This window comes from Geotrypetes seraphini, chromosome 13 (assembly GCF_902459505.1).
Source record: "Geotrypetes seraphini chromosome 13, aGeoSer1.1, whole genome shotgun sequence".
Classification (NCBI taxonomy): Eukaryota; Metazoa; Chordata; class Amphibia; order Gymnophiona; family Dermophiidae; genus Geotrypetes; species Geotrypetes seraphini.
Genome location: NC_047096.1, coordinates 18,432,589 through 18,452,500, shown reverse-complemented (window position 1 = coordinate 18,452,500; position 19,912 = coordinate 18,432,589). Strand labels below are relative to the sequence as shown.

At 44.4% G+C, this 19,912-nt stretch overlaps 1 protein-coding gene across 3 annotated transcripts in view; it reads left to right on the top strand.

Moving 5' to 3' along the window:
* PACSIN1 (protein kinase C and casein kinase substrate in neurons 1) overlaps positions 1 to 19,912 on the top strand; it is a 101,761-nt gene that overhangs the window by 68,083 nt on the left and 13,766 nt on the right. For all 3 annotated transcript variants that reach the window (XM_033919132.1, XM_033919130.1, XM_033919131.1), the window contains one exon: positions 10,422 to 10,657. In XM_033919132.1, the coding sequence (XP_033775023.1) occupies positions 10,422 to 10,657 (236 nt within the window). The remainder of the gene's footprint in view (positions 1 to 10,421; positions 10,658 to 19,912) is intronic.

The window sequence follows — 19,912 nt, the reverse complement described above, 5'->3', positions numbered from 1 at the left end:
CTTCAGCTTGAAGAAGAGATGGCTCAGGGGTGATATGATAGAGGTCTATAAAATACTGAGTGGCATGGAAAGGGTAGATGTGAATCGCTTGTTTACTCTTTCCAAAAATACTAGAATTAGGGGGCATGCGATGAAGCTAAGTAGTAGATTTAAAACAAACTGGAGAAAACATTTCTTCACGCGACGTGTAATTAAACTCTGAAATTCGTTGCCGGAGAATGTGGTGAAATCGGTTAGCTTAGCAGAGTTTAAAAACGGTTTGAATAATTTCCTAAAAGAGAAGTCCATAGGCCATTGTTAAGATGGCTTGGGGAAATCCATTGCTTATTCCTAGGATAAACAGTATAAAATCTGTTTTACTACTTGGGATCTAGCTAGGTACTTGGGGCCAGGGTTTGATGGACCTTTTGGTCTGTCCCAGTATGGCAGCTCTTAAGTTCTTATGTGAGCCAAATATAGGACAATCAAGCCATTGTGACATCACTGATGAGTTTGTCTCTTAGGCACTTGTAGAATGAGTCTCAGCTCTGGAATGTTGCTGCTACTATTTGGGTTTCTGCCTGGTACTTGGGACCTCAGTTGGCCCTGTTGGAACCAGGATACTGGGCAATTCTTATGTTCTTATGACAGTTAGGCATCTGGGTGCACTAAGGCCCTGATTCGATAAAGGTTTTCTAGATTGGCAACACCTAGCTGAGTTCTGCACGGAACTCAAAATTTGTTAATTGGCATGTTAATTGAAAACCAATAAAAAATGATTCAGCTCCTCACAGAACTCTGCAAAGCACCTACTTGGAAAGTGGTTAGAGGCAGAGAATGAGTTTGGGATGACATAGGCATCGGTAAATGTCTCTGTTAGGTGCTGGTAAATTAGACCAAGAAAACCCTGATCTAATACACTGATGTCTAATGTTATGATGCTTACTGGCACCTAATTTGAATGGGGATCGCGTGAACCCCACAGATACCGTGAGAATCTCCCTAGGTTCACAGGTCCCGCTAGGTGGCGTAAATGCACATGAATCGAGTCTCTTTTCATTTGAAAGGAAGCTCTGGAATGAGAGGGCATAGGATGAAGTTAAGAGGCGGATAGGCTCAGGAGTAATCTAAGGAAATACTTTTGGAACAGTCTCCCAGAGGAGGTGGTGGAGACAGAGACTGTGTCTGAATTCCAGAAAGCCTGGGATAGGCACGTGGGATCTCTTAGAGAGAGGAAGAGATAATGGTTATTGCGGATGGGCAGACTGGATGGGTCATTTAGACTTTATCTGCCATCCTAGTTTCTATGTTTCTAGGAATACCACAGGGTTCCCATCGAAGGCTATGGGTATCCTGTGGGGTTGGATGCTAGACCTGCAGGGTTCCTGTCTTGTTCTGTGGTTCTGACTGCCGAGTTCTCCTTTGTGCCTCCAAGCCGCAACCCACCTCGCTGATCAGGGGGCGGGACTGGGAGGTTGCACTCGCCAATCGTCAAAACACGTGCGCGTGGAGACTGGCAATTGGCAAGTATGACCTCTAGCCCCACCCCCTGACGCAGCACCCTTCTTAAACTCTTGCTGGCTTCTTCCTCCTCCTTTTGCTTCCGGCACTGAGCCAGCTGTGGTAGTGAGGCGACCGAGGACAGGTTGGAGGAGCTCATGCACTGCACACTACAAGCAGCCGTTGGGGAAGGCGGCAGACGGAGGAAGGCCTGAGAATGTAAGCAAATCTTGGGCAATTTCACGGTAACTGTAGGTTCTGGGGGGGGAGGGGGTGTGAGGGCACAGTCCTCGCAGACCTGCGTCAATGTGCATTGCCCATGTGGGCTGCTGGCTACTTTCACTGAGTACAGGGAGGGATGGACCGGCAGGGCCTACTTCCAAATCTGAGCCTTGTAAAGAAGGCATTTATAATACTCCTCACACATTTCGTTGTCTATCTCTAGTCAGGACTGTGCTGTCTTTTACTCCTCCAGCTGCTGATGTTGTGTGTATTAACCCTTTTAAGTTGTGACCCATTTTGTCCGTTCATGTCTTATTGGCCTGCCCCTAACTCCCTGCTGGCTGGCACGAAAAATATCACATTTACTGGAGGTGTTAAACCCAGCACGTATTACCCTCCTCCTGGGAACTGAAGGAGTTTGCTCAGTTTTTGGAGATGCTTTGAGTACCATCTACTTCATCCCCAGAGATGGCATCTCTTCTGCAGTATTTATTTGAGTTGACTGGCGATAGTGAACATATGGAATGGACTCCCCCCCTCCCCCCTCCAGTCACCCTAAATAACATTTCACAAACATTTACCGTATTTTTACGCACATAACGCGCACACATGTAAAACGCGCACACTCCTATAGCGCTCGGGAACCAAACATTTATGTAACAAAATTTCGGTATAGCGCGCCCATGCGTATACCGCGCAGATTCCTCCCGCAGATTAACTCTATCGTAGCTGGGCAATTTGGAAGGAATAAAGGGGTATACTCTGGTCATCAAAAAAGTATTCTGAACACTGCTATAAATAAAAAGGAATTTGTACGCTGAAGCCCTGCTAAGCCTTAGTTTACCTAAGTTTAACTGGAACTAATTACAAAGCATCATTCAAGAATCGCAACCAAAATCTGAAATAGTATGAAAATTCCCTTGATACCTGAACCACTTGTAATTCATCACTTTCAAACTGCCTCCAGTGGTTTAGGTCAGAGATCGGCAACCTGTGGCTCTTTGACTTTGTGGCTGCGGCTCTTCTTGCCGCACCTCAAGAAGGACATGGCAGTACTTGAGGGGGTCCAGAGAAGAGCGACTAAACTGATAAAAGGTATGGAAAATTATTCATACGCTGACAGGTTGAAAATGCTGGGGTTGTTCTCCATGGAAAAGCGGAGACTTAGAGGAGACATGATAGAAACCTTCAAAATCCTAAAGGGCATAGAGAGGGTAGACAGGGATAGATTCTTCAGACTGTGGGGAACCACAAGTACAAGGGGGCACTCAGAGAAATTGAAAGGGGACAGGTTTAGAACAAATGCTAGGAAGTTCTTTTTTACCCAGAGGGTGGTGGACACTTGGAACGCGCTTCCGGAAGATGTGATAGGCCAGAGCACATTACAGGGGTTCAAGGAAGGTTTGGATAGGTTCCTGGAGGATAAGGGGATTGAGGGGTACAGATAGAACTAGAGGTAGGTTATAGAAGTGGTCAGAAACCACTTCACAGGTCACAGACGTGATGGGCCGCCACGGGAGTGGACCGCTGGGCGTGATGGGCCTCTGGTCTGACCCAGTGGAGGCAACTTCTTATGTTCTCATGTTCTCTTGCTTCATCGGATTAGTGGCAGCGAGTCCTACAGCTGCCTGCCGCTAACCCGGAAGCAGGGCTGGCATTAGGGGAGGGCAAAACAGGGCAACTGCCCTGGGCCCCACAGCTCAGGGAGGACTCCTATGGATCGGCATGCCTTCACCCCTCTTTCGGTGCTGGTCTGGCATCACCCTTGCCTTCCCTGTCCAACTAACTGACTAAGTGCTGCCTGTGGCCTCCTTCCTGCTTTCCTTCTGCCGCGGTCATCCCAAGAAGAAAAGGAAAGTTGCGTCATTGGGGGCGCAGTGCGGCAAAGGAGGTCACAAGCAGCACTTCAGAATCGCTGCCACGGTCAGTTTTTCAGCGGGATGGGGAAGGCGAGGGCGACCCAAAAAAGGGGGAAGGCATGATGACTCGACGAAGCCCTTTGGACCATGTTTGTAAAATCTTGTATAACGCGCAAGCTTATACTGTGTTTGTAAAATCTTGTATAACGCGCGCGTTATATGCGTGAAAATACATACTGTTTATCTTGTTTAGTTTCCGTAATTTAATTCTTTAGAACAGTTCTGTTTCCTAATTATGGTTCAGACAAAAAGATGAAACTTGCTTCACTCAATGCCTGGTATTTTGCTTTTCTTGTTACAGCCTTTTAATGATTAATTGTATCTACAAACAGCATGTCTGCTAACTTGTTGAAAATCTTACACATTGTAAATTAACATTAGAAGTTGGAGGGTTTTTTTTGTGCTTTAACATAAATTGTCCTGCCTATGGTACAGCAAAAAGAGCTCGGTAATCCTAGCACAAGAATGGGTTATTGATCTCTGTGTATAGTATAAGTTTATTTTACTGTTACTATTGTAGGGATCGCTTTGGGGCCTTCAATGGTTCAGTATGCTCACGGTTTAAGGACCATATTATTTTGGTAGTAGTGAGTGAGGGAGTATATAATACAGGCAGTCCCTGGGTTACGAACGAGTTAAGTTTTTTTTAAGCTGTTAAGTCGGATTTGTATGTAACTCAGGACTTGTAGATTTTAAGATTCTTGCTGCTTACCTCTGCTCCCAGTTGACAAAAGGGCCAACTGTCCCTACCCAGTGTTCCCTCTAAGGTACAGCATGCACAACCACACACTGTTCTTAATGTGGCCATGCATCATTCCTGAATCTGCTACAGGAGACGTGTAGGAGTCTATGCCACTGGAAATACTGCTCAGTGAAATCGAATGAAACCACAACCACATTCTTAAGTAGCAACATTCCAGAGCTCATATTGTGATGTCATAATGCCTCATACCACCAATGCCTAAGAGCCAACCTCAACAGTGATGTCACAATAACTTGATTATTCCTATACAGGCAGTCCCTGGGTTAAGAACGAGTTACATTTTTAAAGCTGTTAAGTTGGATTTCTATGTAACTCAGAACTTGTAGATTTTAAGATTCTTGCTGCTTACCTCTGCTCCCAGGTGACAAAAGGGTCAATTGTCCCTACCAATGTTCCCTCTAGGGTACAGCATGCACAACCACACACTGTTTTTAATGTGGCCATGCATCATTCCTGAATCTGCTGCAGGAGACGTGTAGGAGTCTATGCACTGGAAATACTGCTCAGTGAAATCAAATGAAGTCGTGACTGCATTCTTAAGTATGAGTCGTACTTAAGTTGGGTGTCTAACTCGGGAACTGCCTGTCGTACAAAAAAAACAGCAGAGTTGACTGAGTTATCCAAGCTGGCAATGATTTTATTCAGTGTATAACAAATGAGAATGAACTCATACACTGAATAAAGTCATTGCCAGCTTGGATGCCTCGAACATCTCTGCTCATGTTTTAATAGAAACATGATGGCAGAAGGCCAAATGGCCCATCCAATCTGCCCATCCACAGCATCCACTATCTCCTCTCCCTAAAAGACCCATATGCCTATCCCACTCTTTCTTGAATTCAGACACAGTTTACCGGGAGCCTATTACAAGCATCTACCACTCTTTCTGTAAAAATCTGTTTCCTTAGATTACTCCTGAGCCTATCACCTTTTAACTTCATCCTATGCCCCCTTATTCCAGAGCTTCCTTTCAAACAGGACTCGCCTCATGCGCATTTATGTCGTGTAAATATTTAGATCGGCCTTAAGAAACCTCAAATGAATATACCAATAATAAAGATAATCCAAATCACAAACAATTGGTAAATAGATAATGTTCTCCTCAACTGGACCCACAATAGAGTGCTGAATGCACCATCAGCTTTATCCTAAAATAAAAAAACAAATTCAAGAACACAACAAAAAATGGTAATCAGTACGGGCCTAATTCTCCCTTCGTAGTAACCAATGGCCCCGGGCAGGTATTCATGAAGTGACAAGCACTTAGACCGCAGTCTAAATAAATCCTGCCCCGTACATCATTGTGCCATTATATATAATAAACTAGTTGTTTAGCCCGTTACATTAACGGGTGCTAGCAGCCCTTCTCCCTTACTTTTACCTCCTCCCTGTCCAGCAGCACCCCCACCCATACCCTGCTCCCCCTATATAGCAGTAGCCCTTCTCCTTTTATCTCCCCCTGTTCAGCATCACCCCATTTCCAGCTCCCCATATCCAGCAGTAGCTCTTCTCCTTTGCAGGAGCCCTTCTCCCTTCATTTTACCCTCCCCCCCCCCCTGTCTAGCAGCACCTCTTCCCTGCTTCCCCTATCCAGTAGTAGGCCTCCCTTCCTGTTACCTCCCCCCCTGTCCAGAATCACCTCTTCCCTGCTCCTCCTGTACTGCAGCACCCCCTTACCTGCTCCCCCTGTCCAGTCCAGTGATCTCCAGCTATCAGGCTGGCTCCTGCAGGGAGTCTAGTTCCTGTCCGGTCCCCGCCAGGCGTGCGAGCCTGCTCCGCCCCCTCCCGACCTGCCGGGAGTTTTTGAATTAGACCCGACGGTTCCTGTTGAGAGAAGCACTCCTCACCGGACTCAGCGGTGAACTCCAGCCATCGGGCCGATATCCGCCTTGTTTTGTTTTTTTTTTTTAGTTGAAAGACGCGGCGGTGGCTCCTCTCATGATCCCCGCCTGCGTCGGAAGTCCGACGCAGGTGGGGATCGTGAGAGTAGCCACCGCTGCGTCTTTCAAAGAATCGTAAGCCGCGCATGCGCACTTCCTATGTGTCGCTACAGCTCACGGAAAACCGGCACACACTTAGGAAGTGCGCATGCGCGGCTTACCATTTTATTATATTAGATAAGCTGATAAATATCAAGTGCAAACATCCATCCAAAGTGAAAACCAGAAGGAGAAAAATATAAAAAAAGGAAGTAAAAGAAAAACCCTTCCAAAAAGATTACTTAACGTGAAAAATCAGTGAAGATGAAAAAAAAACAACTCTAAAATGAGCTCTTATTTTTTGTGATTTGGATGTAGATATTTAAACATCTCTATCATATCTCCTTCTCTCCCACCTTCCTCCAAAGTATATATGTTAAGATCTTCCATAAGAACTGCCGCTGCTGGGTCAGACCGGTGGTCCATCATGCCCAGCAGTTCCCATATGCCTTATGACGGAGACCACCAACCATTTTAGTTGCCTTCCTCTGAGCTGACTCCATCCTGTTCATATCTTTTTAGAAGATGTGTTCTCCAGAATTGTACACAATATTCTAAATGAGGTTTCACTAGAGTCTTATACAGGGGCATCAATACCTCTTTTTTCCTACTGGCCATATATCTACCTATGCACCCAAGCATCCTTTTAGCTTTTGCCGTCGCCTTTTCAACCTGTTTGGCCACCTTAAGATCATCGCGTACTATATTACACCCAAGTCCCACTCCTCTTTCATGCCCAAAAATTCTTCACTTCCTAAACTGTACTGTTCCCTCGGGTTTTTGCAGCCCAAACGCATGACCTTGCATTTCTTAGCATTAAATTTTTGCTGCCAAATTTCAGACTATTCCTCAAGCTTTTCTAGGTGCTTCCTCATGTTATTCACACCATCAGGGGAGTCTACAGATTTTGGTATCCTCCGCAAAGAGGCAAATCTTGCTCGAAAGCCTTTCAGCAATATGGCTTACAAAAAGGTTAAGAAGAACAGGCCCAAGAACTGAACCATGAGGCACACCACTGGTAATATTCCTTTCCTCAGAAAGATCTCTACTAACCACTACCCTCTGTTGCCTTCCACTCAACTAGTTCCTGACCCAGTCTGTCACATTGGGTCCCATACCGAAGGCACTCTGTTTATTTATTAGATGTCTGTGTGGAACACTGTTGAAGGCCTTGCTCAAATCTAAATACACCACATCTAGTGCACCCCCCCCCCCCTCTATCCAGTTCTTTGGTCACCCAGTCAAAGAAATTGATCAGATATGTCTGACAAGACCCATCTCTAGTCAATCCATGTTGCCTCAGGTCCTGTAAACCACTGGATTCCAGAAGCGTCACTATTTTCTGTCTTAAAAGTGTTTCCATTATTTTACTTACCACAGAAGTCACACTTATCAGCCTGTAGTTCTCTACTTCTTCCTTACTTCTCTCAGATACTGTTAGATTCTGGTGATTGAATAAGGCTATAGGATTATTCTTTATGCTCCTGATGCAGGTACAAACCAAAACTTGGCCACGGCAGGTTCATTTCAATAAAAGTACTCTGTCTGTGTGTTTTATCCAACTTTTTTCATGCTTCTGTTTTTTGTATAAGTAAGTGCCAATTATCTTGGCACTTATACACATACGGCATGTTAGGTTCTTGGCTAAGGTACCATTCTGTTTCCTGGGAACATGACCTTTACCTTAGAAGTACATTCTTTTCCACTTTCTTTTCCATGAGATCATTCATTTGTTCTGGAAGATATGTTCTACGTCCTGGAGGTGAGGAGCAAAGTGAGAGGGAAGAAAAGCCAGGTTTGGAAAACAGGGGATGAGAATAAGAAACAGTAAGGGAAGCTTACTTTTGAGCCCCCTAGGAACACAGAAAGTATATTTGGAGGGCCATTTTCGAAAAGGATGTCTTAAGTCTGATTTTGGCATTTCTAGCAAGATGTCCAAATTCGGAGGTTCAGCAACATCTATTTTTGAAAGGCGAACTGCTAAACACCCCCCCCCCCCCAACACAATTTTTTTTTTTTAAATCACCTACTTGGACGTCTTGGCTGACTGGACATCTAAAGAATGTCCAACCTTAGGACACCTACCTTTATACCCCATTTTTGACCACAAAATTGTCCCAAGTTCATTTGGGCATGGAAGGGGGCCAGCATTGTAATGGACTGGTTGCATAGACCAGTGGTTCCCAACCCTGTCCTGGAGGACCACCAGCCCAATCGGGTTTTCAGGCTAGCCCTAATGAATATGCATGGAGCAGATTTGCATGCCTGTCACTTCCATTATATGCAAATCTCTCTCATGCATATTCATTAGGGCTAGCCTGAAAACCCAATTGGGCTGGTGGTCCTCCAGGACAGGGTTGGGAACCACTGGCATAGACATCCCAACAGAGCAGTGGGACACCTTAGAGCAGGGGTAGGGAACTCCGGTCCTCGAGAGCCGTATTCCAGTCGGGTTTTCAGGATTTCCCCAATGAATATGCATTGAAAGCAGTGCATGCAAATAGATCTCGTGCATATTCATTGGGGAAATCCTGAAAACCCGACTGGAATACGCCTTCGAGGACTGAAGTTCCCTACCCCTGCCTTAGAGGGCGCTATTGTGAACTTCTCATAAAGGGTACCAGATATACATCTCACCATAACCCCCTTGGTGAGCCCCCCCAAAACCTGTCTACCACCCCAGTAGCCCTTATTGCTGCAGGTGGCACCTATATGGCAGCAGAGTAGATTTGATGAGTTTTGGTGGCAACACACTTTCCACCATAAATGCAGTGGTTAGAGTGGTTTATGGGCCACCCACCTGTGTAATGTTCTACTAGGCCTTCCCATGCCAAGTGCTGCTGTTCTAGAGACATTCAGATCTTTGTGGGGTGGGGGGGGTTAGTGACCACTAGGGGAGTGTAGGGGTAGGTCATTATTTAATCCTCAAGTGGTCAACTGGTAAGTTTGGGTACCTTGTTTGGCACTTAGATGCTTCTAAAACAGGTCTAAGTTCCGTCTAGGACATCCTGTGAAAGGTTCAATTATTATCGCAAGATGTCCAAGTCTAGCCTGCCCGTAACACACCTCCCAAAACATCCCCTAGACCAATGATTCCCAACCCTGTCCTGGAGGAACACCAGGCCAATCGGGTTTTCAGGCTAGCCCTAATGAATATGCATGAGAGAGATTTGCATATGATGGAAGTGATAGGCATGCAAATTTGCTTCATGCATATTCATTAGGGCTAGCCTGAAAACCCGATTGGCCTGGTGTTCCTCCAGAACAGGGTTGGGAACCACTGCCCTAGATACACAGTGAGCAAAACGCCTTGCTTGGAATCCAGAAAGTTGGCTTCAAAAATTGGCATTTGGATGCCCCGGCGATTAGGACGACTATGTGCCAGCTTTTGATGTTTTTTTTTTTTTTTTACATCTTTATTTTTTTTTAATTACGAGCCCCATAATGTATTTAGCACAGCGTATGTCCAGTATCACTATAGAAATGATAACAATTAATAATAGTAAGGTTGAGAAGCCTTAAAGGGTATATGAGAAGCTGCAGTGTGGGGGGGGGGGGAGGGGGAGAGCAAGAACCAAAAGATGCAGTTCGGGGTTGGAACAGGAGCAGTTGGAGGAAATTTATGCCTGAAACGTTTATAACTATTTATTTCTGCTGCTTGGAAGTTACATGGAGTTGGGAGGGTTTTTCAGAATCTCCAGAATAACCAGAGGAAGGTGGTCCTAGTGCTCGGCACCTCAGGGGGTCTCATAATGCTTACAGTGATAGAATTCATTGTATGGAGGAATAGCCTAATGGTTAGTACAATGGGCTAAGAACCTGGGCAACTGGGTTCAGTTCCCACTGCAACTCCTTGTGACTCTGGCCTGGACAAGTGACTTAACCCTCTATTGCCCCAGGTGCAAAACGAGCACTTGTATATAATATATAAATCACTTTGATTGTAACCACAGAGAGACAGAATATCAAATGGCCACGTTCCCAGTCTTGTACCTGAGCCTTTCTGGTTTTCAGTGGCTTGCTGTGGTTCTGATCGTGTGCTGGTGCTTTTATCCACAGGTCCACAATATGGCAGCTTGGAGAAGGCCTGGAGTGCCATGATGACAGAGGCAGAGAAGGTGAGCGAACTACACCATGATGTGAAGAACAACCTTCTGAATGAAGACATGGAGAAAGTGAAGAACTGGCAAAAGGAAGCCTATCACAAGCAGATGATGGGTGGCTTCAAGGAGACCCGAGAGGCAGAGGAGGGCTTCCGCAAGGCCCAGAAGCCCTGGGCCAAGAAGATGAAAGAGGTACAGGCCAGGCTGGGGGAAGATGGGGGAGAAGAAAGGGAGAGGGAGGGCACAAGAAAGAAAGCAGATAGGAAGGATCCCTGCATAGGAGCAATCTGAGGTACCATAAATTCCTCTTCAAGAGAGAGAAAATTCAATTTGCTATGATTAGAGAAATGGTCTGTATACACAGCACCAAAAATAGTGCCCAGAATATAAAATGTAGAAGATAGAACTTTATTGTGCCCCAGACTGTCCAGATTATAAAGATGTTTACCAACATAGATCATTTTAAAATAATGGTATAAATCAAATCAATGTCGTTATTTGCCTTTTGGGACCAAGCCCTTCTCAGAATAACATAATATAGCATACACATAACATAATATTTTATTTGTGTACTGCAATACACCATGAAGTTCGATGCGGTTAACAGAAGTTAACTAAAAAATCGTGCATAAGAGTTGAGGATACAAGTAACGTAGGAGAAAGGATCATATTAAGGTCGGAGTCGAGTACAATAGAAGTAAGGTGACCTCAAGAAATGAACAGTTAGATTCTTGGTTCAGGTGATAAGAGAAGAAAGAGTCCAACTGTGTTCCCTGCAGATGTCAGAAGGCCTGATGCCAGCTCTTCTGTACAAGGTTTGGTGTCTCCTCCAAAGTTCATCAAAGAAAAGGGCCATTCAAAGACAAATTCTTCTTAGCTAGGCCAAATCAGAAAGAAGTCCATCATTCCCTTCATTTTTACCATACAGAAGACCAGCCATATTGGGTCAGTCTAATGTATATCTAGTCCAGTTTCCTGTTTCCAATGGTGGCCAATCCAAGTTGGAAACTCAAATAGTAGCAAGATTCCATGCTGCCGATCCAGAGCAAGCAGTGGCTTCCCCCATATCTGTTTCAATAGCACGCTATGGACTTTTCCTCCAGGAACTTGTCCAAACGTTTCTTAAACCCAGCTCCACTAACCCCTATAATCATATCCTTTGGCAACGAGTTCCAGTGCTTAACTATTCTTTGAGGTTGGTTTTTTTTTTTTGGGGGGGGGTTAAATTCTTCTTTGTTTTTAAAACTATTGCTGTTTGGTATAGAGGGCTCCCAGAGAAACCACTGAGTGAACCCCTGTTTTTTGTACTTTTTGAAAGGGTGAAAAATGGATTCACTCTTCCCCATTGCATACCACTCAGGATTTTGTAGACCTCAATCATATCCCTCCTCGACCATCTCTTTTTCAAGCTGAAGAGCCCCAGCCTCTTTGGTCTTTCCTCTTTCCTCATGCCTCTTTGAATACCTCTGTTGCACTGCCCTTCTGATCACATAAGGAGCTCTGAAAACATAGACAACATGTGATATTGGTGATTGCCTTATTGAGCTGTACAATGATAGTACCTAGTCTTGGAGTTACACAGCACTTCTTAATTTATAACAATTTTATTGAAGGAATCCTATATAATAAAAGGCTAACTCGCGCATGCGCAGTCCTATTTTCGTGTTCCGTGCGGTGTAGGTCTGTGGCCGAAGGAGTGCGCATGCGCGCGAATACGTCACCACCCGATCGCCTCCACAAGCCGGACCGCAGCCAGACGACGTTATCCGTTTCTCCTGTCGCCGCCGCCGATCTCCGTTTCTCCTTTGCCGCCCACCCCCTTCTCTTCCCGCGGGTCCGAATGACGATTCAAGCAGCGTGTACATCAGTCTCCACACGCTGCTTCGGGCCCTTCTACTGCCCTGATTTGCTCTGCCGCGTCTCTGATGATGTCATCAGGGACGTGCCAGAGTAAATCAGGGCAGAAGGGCCCGAAGCAGCGTGTGGAGACTGATAAAAGCGCTGCTGGAATCACCACCTTTGTAGTCCGGCCCGCGGGAAGGGGAAGGGGAAGGGACAGGGGCGGGTAGAGGAAACGCTAATGCTGCTGCACAGGGAACTGGTGGGGGGGGGGAGGGAAATGGAGGGGAAGGGAATGCTGCTTTGGACGGACAGACAGACAGAGAGAGGAAGAGAAACACAAAGAAAATAAGAAATACACAGGGGCAGGTGCTCAGGGAACTGGTGTGGGGGGAGGGAAATGGAGGGGGATGGAATGCTGCTTTGGACAGACAGAGAGAGGAAGGGAAACACAAAGAAAATAAGAAAGACACAGGGGCAGGTGCACAGGGAACTGGTGTGGGGGGAGGGGGATGGAATGCTGCTTTGGACAGACAGACAGAGGGAGGAAGGGAGACAGAAAGGAAAGAAGAAAGACACAGGGTCAGGGAGATACACAGAAAGACAGACAGGCAAAGGGGGCCAGGGACAGAGACAGACAGAAAGGACAGCGGGAGCCGCGTCAGGAGGGGTGCGGGATGCGGCAGTGGGAACTTTTCCAATGGGTGCAACTGGGCAGCTGTCGGGAACCTCTGATCAGGGGCAGAGCAAGGTAAGAGTATCATAGGGATAAGAAGGAGGAGGGAGGATAAAAAAGGAAGGGATGCCTACTGCTGGACAGGGGGAGAAGGAAAGAGATGCTGATGGACAGGGGAGGTGAAGAAAAAGGAACGGAGGACTAATGTTGGACAGAGGGAGAAGGAAAGAGGTGCTGCTGGACAGGGGGGAGGTAAAACAAAGGGAGAAGGGCTGCTGCTGCATAAGGAGAGCAGTGAAGGGGTGGTGGTGGACACAGTGGAGGTAAAAGGAAGGGAAAATGGACAGGGGGAGCAGGCAAGGGGTGGTGATGGACAGCCAAGGAAAAAGAAAGGCAGAAAGAAAGAAAGCGGCTAAGGAGAGAGAGAGAAAAAAAGACAGACACACACACATATTTTCTAGCACCCGTTAATCTAACGGGCTTAAAGACTAGTCAAGTAAAATACAATAATATAATACAAAGAGATATTCATTACAATTAGATTCACAATAATAATATTTCCATACATATTTATATCATTCCTCCAAATTAAATTTCCATATGAACTAATCCATTCCTTTCTACACCCCCTTGATTCCATTCCCTTCCCCCCTACCCTTCCCTCCAAATGAAACCCCCCTCCCCAGATGAAAGTTGACAAAAATAAAGAAATAATATAAAGATCTGGAATGTAATTTCGATAACCTTAGCTTCATCATAAATCATTGAAAATTAAACTTCTTGCTCTTGGTAAAAGATTTTGAATATAAGGATCCCAAACTTCCATAAAAAGACGAGCTCTTCTAGACGATCGCCGAACCTCCCCACTTTCAAATAAAAATAAACGATGCAACTGGTTCCTCCAATGCCAGAAACTTGGAGATTCTTTCTGTAACCAAAATTGCATAATACATTTATGCCCAATCATACACGCTTTCTGAAATAAGACATTTCCTTTGGCCAAAACCCCCACAAGCTGCTGCTTTACCAAAATTTACTCCCCTTACGCTGTTTGTGAAGCCAGATTATGGAACAGAATACGCTTTTTGCAGAATATAAGGGAGTTCGTATGCATATGTATAGATATTTTACAGTTTTATACTTTTTTATTTTGATGGTTGGGGTTGTAATCTCGATACTGGGATTTCAGGGCGGCAGAGAGCAGGAGAGTAGACAAGGACAGTAAGCAACTGGTCCTCGGGAGTCGCTTCATTTTGGATCGGCAAACCCAATCGGTGTTTCTTCTTCTGCTTAGTGAATCGATGGCTTCCTACTTATGCATGCCGTTTCCCCTCATTTGCATGGGCGGATTGGATCGGGTGGGAGATTGATTGGGCAGAAGGTTAGTGAATCGGGTCAGGGAACGATCACAAATTAATCGGAACACGATTGAGTTTAGTGAATCTAGGCCTATGTTCCTGTTCTGGTAGGCTTGCTTGTTTTGAAGCCTCAGAATGACACTCTAGTTCAGCGGTTCCCAGACCTGTTCTGGGGGCTCCCCAGCCTGTCAGGTTTTCAGGATATCCACAATGAATATTCATGAGAGAGATTTGCATGCATTGGAGGCAGTGCATGCAAATCTCTCTCGTGGATATCCTGAAAACCTGACTGTTCTGGGGAGTCCCCAGGACAGGTTGGGGAACCATTGCTCTAGTTCTTAAGACCAGCACAAAGAGAAAGAAGTGAAAAGGAGGATCCCCAGGTTTTCGGCACCAATAGGCCCTGAAGGAGTGAGGCCAAACCGCCTCTGGCACCGTTTCCACCCCCTCAGCTTTGTTGGAGTGACTGAGGGTGTGGTTTCATTTTCTTTCTTTTTGTCTTTTATTTACTCTGTCAATAAACCTTTCTTATTGTTATGTGTGTGTCTAGTGTGTGATGTCTGTTCCCACAGAACTTTTTTTAATGTTGTGCTATGTAGGTGGAACATCATGTAGCGCCACAAATGCAGTAAATTAAGAACTGGGATTGACTTGTCTTCTTCCTACAGACAAAGAATTATATGGTAACCCTGTGAAAAGGGGGTTGAAATGAAAATGTTATTGATCTCTTTGGAAACCCTACCTGGATGGGTGTTTTGCTCTCGGTGGGAGTCATTTTGGTCCACTTTAACTTCTAGGGCACAAAGTCATTTATTAAATGTATAAAATTCATCTTGGTTTGTGACGCACTGGAACGGGATCACATTTTGGATAATGATTGATTGCTAAGGTTGGGTGGGGGTGGGGTAGGGAGGGTGAAGGGATGGTTGGGTGGGTATGGTGGGTTCTATTTGATTGTGTACTTTCTTGTATTTTCATGTATGGCATTTGTATCTCTTTTCTACTTGCACTGAAATTTAACAAAAATATAAAAAAAAAAAAAAATAGGCATAACAGTTCCCATGCTGTGAGATTTCTCCACAAATCCTTGTATAGCGTCTTAGTGCCCGATTCAATTCCTTTCCTAATAAACAAAGTTAAAAAAAAATAAAATAGGCATAACATGGTCTAGCCTAAAGCCCAGTGGCAGGTGTATTTTGAAGACAGATACTGAACACTTCTTCCTCCGTATTCGCTGTGATAGGGGATTGACAGACCTGTGAATACAGAAAAACCGCAAATAACTTTTTCATGATATTCGTTATTTTCTATTAAAAACCATCGTGAATATGGGGAAACCGTGAATAACATGGTGGGAGACCTGGCCTGTTCCTGAAGGAGAGGCAAAACACGGTGAAGAAAGTGCTGAGAATCAGCAATTTTCTCTGTAAACACTTGAAATCGGCGATTTCTCTATGCAAGCTGATGTAATTGGGGGAGGGGGAGGAGCCAGCAAGCTATAAAACTGCAAATAATCGAAACCGCGAATGCTGAAACTGCAAATGCAGAGGAAGAAGTGTACAGTATTTGTTTTCCAGGCCAGGTGTCTGCAGAATCTCAGCCATTGCTCAATGGGGACATCTAGGGGTAGAGTCAAGAAAGTGTGCCAAAAATCAGATGTGAAAAATATGGGCGCTAAGGGCCAATTCTGAAACAGCAATTGCGTGCAAAATTGCCGTTATAAAGTAGAGCGTATGTCGGCATGCATGTGTCTAACTTTGGGTGCGAGCATTTATGCCATGTCAAAAGCTAGTGTAAATGGCTGCACTTAAAGTAGACAATTGTATGCATAAGTGATAGTAGTCTATAACTTAAATGTACAAGTGCATGATACGCCCTTGCCCCACCTACGCACACGCCCCCTTTGTAAGCATACACTATAGCATTTAGGCGCCAAGTTTATAAAATAGCACCTAAGTGCGGTTATGTGTGTAAGAGCATCAATTAATGACACATAATGGCTATTATTGATACTTAAGGCCAGTTGGCACCTAATTGAACAATTAAATTAGATGAACAATTGGCTCTGTTCTATAAATTTTTGTGTGCATGCATTGTTATAGAATCTGGCCCCTAGTGTAGATTAAGAGAATTCCAGGGGGTGTAATGCTCTGTGCTCCCTGGTAAGACTGTCCCTGCAACACCTAACTCGAGTTGAGAGTAGAGGTCTGCACGGGAACGGGGATCATGGGAATCCCGCGGGAATCCCTCCCTAACCCACGGGACTCCCAAGGGGACCCCCCTCTAGCCAACGGGACTCCCATGGGGATGGAAGGCTTTGGAAGCAGGGTTCGTCCATATAATATAACGGGCACGTCAGCCTTAGTAAAAGAGGGGGTTTATAAGTTAATTATCTGAACAGAAAACAAAAAAAGGGTTCCACCAAAGAGATTCCACAAGGAAAACAGCAGCGCAAACACAAAAGAAACTGTGGAATTGATGATTCTGTCAGAAGTAATTGCTGCTTTTTATGGGGACGGGCGGGAGGGAGGTAATTCCTTGCGGGGATGGGTGTGGACTGAGAAGATCCTGGCGGGGACGGGCGGGGATGGGTGGGATTTCTGTCCCTGTGCAACTCTCTAGTTGAGAGGAAGATTACATTACATTACATTACTTAACTGATTTCTATTCCACCATTACCTTGCGGTTCAAGGCGGATTACATAAAAGTTGCCATGAAGTTACAAGATGTGTAGACGGATTACATAAGAATTGTCGTGAAATTAGGTAATACATGTTGGGTAATTTAAACATTTTAGATTTGATAAGGAGTAGACAGTATAGTAGTGGAGCTTGGGATGGATCTGGTTGTGTTAAATAGGTTTTATGTATTTTTTTAAAGAGTAGAGTTTTTGTTTCTTTTATGAAGGTTTTGTAATCTGTGATCGAAGACAGCAGATTGGTGAGTTGTCTGTCTAATTTTGCTGCTCTGGTGGTTGTCGTATAGTTTTCTTCGTTTGACATTTTTGGTTGGCGGGTGTGTGAAGAGTGAGTGGGTTCTCCTGTGTCTGGTTGAGGTGGATTGAGTTAGTAGGTTGGGCTGTCTCCCTTTAAAGCTTTGAAGAGTAGGCGATAGAATTTGAAGTGTACTCTTGCTTGTATTGGGAGCCAGTGTGAGTTGTGGTATGCCTCTGTGATGTGGTCGTATTTTTTAAGTGATCCAAAAAAACCTGGTAATATAGAAAATCAAACAAATAAAATAAGGTTCCCCCAGCACGAAATGGAACTAGCTACACAAAAGTTCTCAAAAAAGAGAGCAAACAGTGTGGTGTTTCTGCAGCAGGAAGGGTGCTACTCTAATATCTTTACTGTTTTCACACAAAGGCTTTGAGAATTGGCCCCTGTACTGGACAAATGAAGGTGCATTCTAAAGGCAAACCTCCTGAGACATTTTGATGTCAAGCTGAATTGTTCCTCTCTCCTAGACTGCATCTTTCTGGATAGACTCAGGGTATAGCATTGGCATTCATTTCTAGTCCTGAGAGCCAATAGTTCAGGTTTTCAGGATATCCCTAATGAATATGCACAAGGTAAATTTGCATCCAAATCTAGCTCACACTGAGATCTCAGGATCAACATCTATTGGCTATTCCCTCATTGAAAGTTATTAACACTAGACGGCTTACTATTTTTTCAGTGACCGCCCCACAATCTTGGAATAATCTCCCTATCTATATAAGAGAAGAAAAGAACTTAGCTAATTTCAAGACTAAGCTTAAAAGTTTCCTTTTCAATGACGTTTTTAGTTAATAAATAACTTTACATTTCTTCTTAACCTTTTATTTTCTTATTTGTGCTTTTATTCCCTCCCTATTGTTGTAATCCTGAAATATAGAATTTGATACAGAATGTAATCCTTTAAATATAGTTTTCCTAGTGTTTCAAGATTGTAAGTTTTTGTAATTATGTAATATTATTTGTCTTTGTAATAATTACCCCAAGTTTTTATTTATTCATTATTGTTTGTATATCGCCTAGAATGTAGAATAGGCGATTAATCAAATTGCATAATAAACTTGAAACTTGATAAACTCATGCATACTCCTTTGGAATGTCCTGAAAAACCAATCTCGAGAACCTGAAGTGAATACTATTGGCTTAAAATCTTGAGGTCCCTTCTACTGCACGAAACCACTTAATTCCCACCTAGCGAGGCATGCAGGAGAGTATTATATTTTGGGTGGAAGAATGATACCCTGTAATAAATCAAGTGCTCCTTACTTAACACTTCTACTCACTCTGAATAGCTACTTTTAGACTGTCCATCACCTACAAGTAATGATAAGCGATCAATCAAAGTTTTAATACGTCACAGCACAGATAAACTTGTTTTCTCTAAACTGAGCAGGAGTCCTCCACCTGCCAGTGGGGGGGGCGCTGTTTTACTATCACATTTTCAATAGTGAGGGAAGGCAAGTTCTGCAGGACAGGAGTCCAGGGAACCTGCCTGTCCATAGTGATTGAATAAACAATATTGAAGCACCATCCCCCACTGGCAGCAATGCAGTTGGAGGACTCCCGCTCAGCTTAGAGGGAGCAGTGTCTGTGACTTATATTTGATTTTATTACAGGCATTCAAGGAGTTAATTTTTAACCTGAGTCTTGTGTCCAAAGAGAATATGGTTGAACTAATCTGCTCGTTTCTGCTCTTGTGAAGTCCTTAACCTAATTTTGGGTCTGGTCTTCATCATTTTGTGATGCATCAAGAGTTCAGCTTCTGCATTGCAACTTTAATAACTGGTGCTGTGACGTACATATGGAGGCTTTAGATCCCTTGGCTTGACTCAGGCGTTTACCTGACTTGGGTCACATGTTCATCGTAATTTGTTCTGAGTTGTATGGGAATTTCTTTTGTGATGCATCAGAGTGCAACTTTAACTGGTGCTGTGATGTACAGATGGAGGCTTTAAATCCCTTGGCATGACTCAGGTGTTTACCTGACTTGGGTCAGACGTTCATCTTAATTTGTTCTGAGTTGTAATGGGAGTTTCTCGGTGGTGAAGGAGATAAGTCAGCACTGATTCCCATGTTTATGCCTCAGTACCATGCATTTGATCTACATCAGCTCTCCACATTCTGCCATGCCCTGGACTTGATGTAGCCAACCCAGTAATTTTGGGCCTATCAGAAAAGTCAAATATTACACCAGAAAGGTCAGCTTTATGGGGACATTTTAATGATGAGTAGGGGGAAGCAACTTAGCACCACACTGAAGTGACATGAATGAGAGAGAGGACATATAATTTTTTTTGCCTGTGAGGTAGGAAAGAGAAACAATTTCCTTATTCCCAACCTTTTACAAAACTGTAGTGCGTTTTTTAGCACTGGCTGTGGTGGTAACAGCTCCGATGCTCATACAATTCCTATGAGTATCGGAGCTGTTACTGCCGTGGCTAGTGCTAAAAACCGCACTACGGTTATGTAAAAGGGGAGGGTGGGTATATGTAGAGCAGTGGCGTAACCATGACTTTGGACTCGGGTCCAAAAAGCTGCACAGCAGCAGTGTGGTGGGGATCACCAAGCCCTGCCAGCTGAA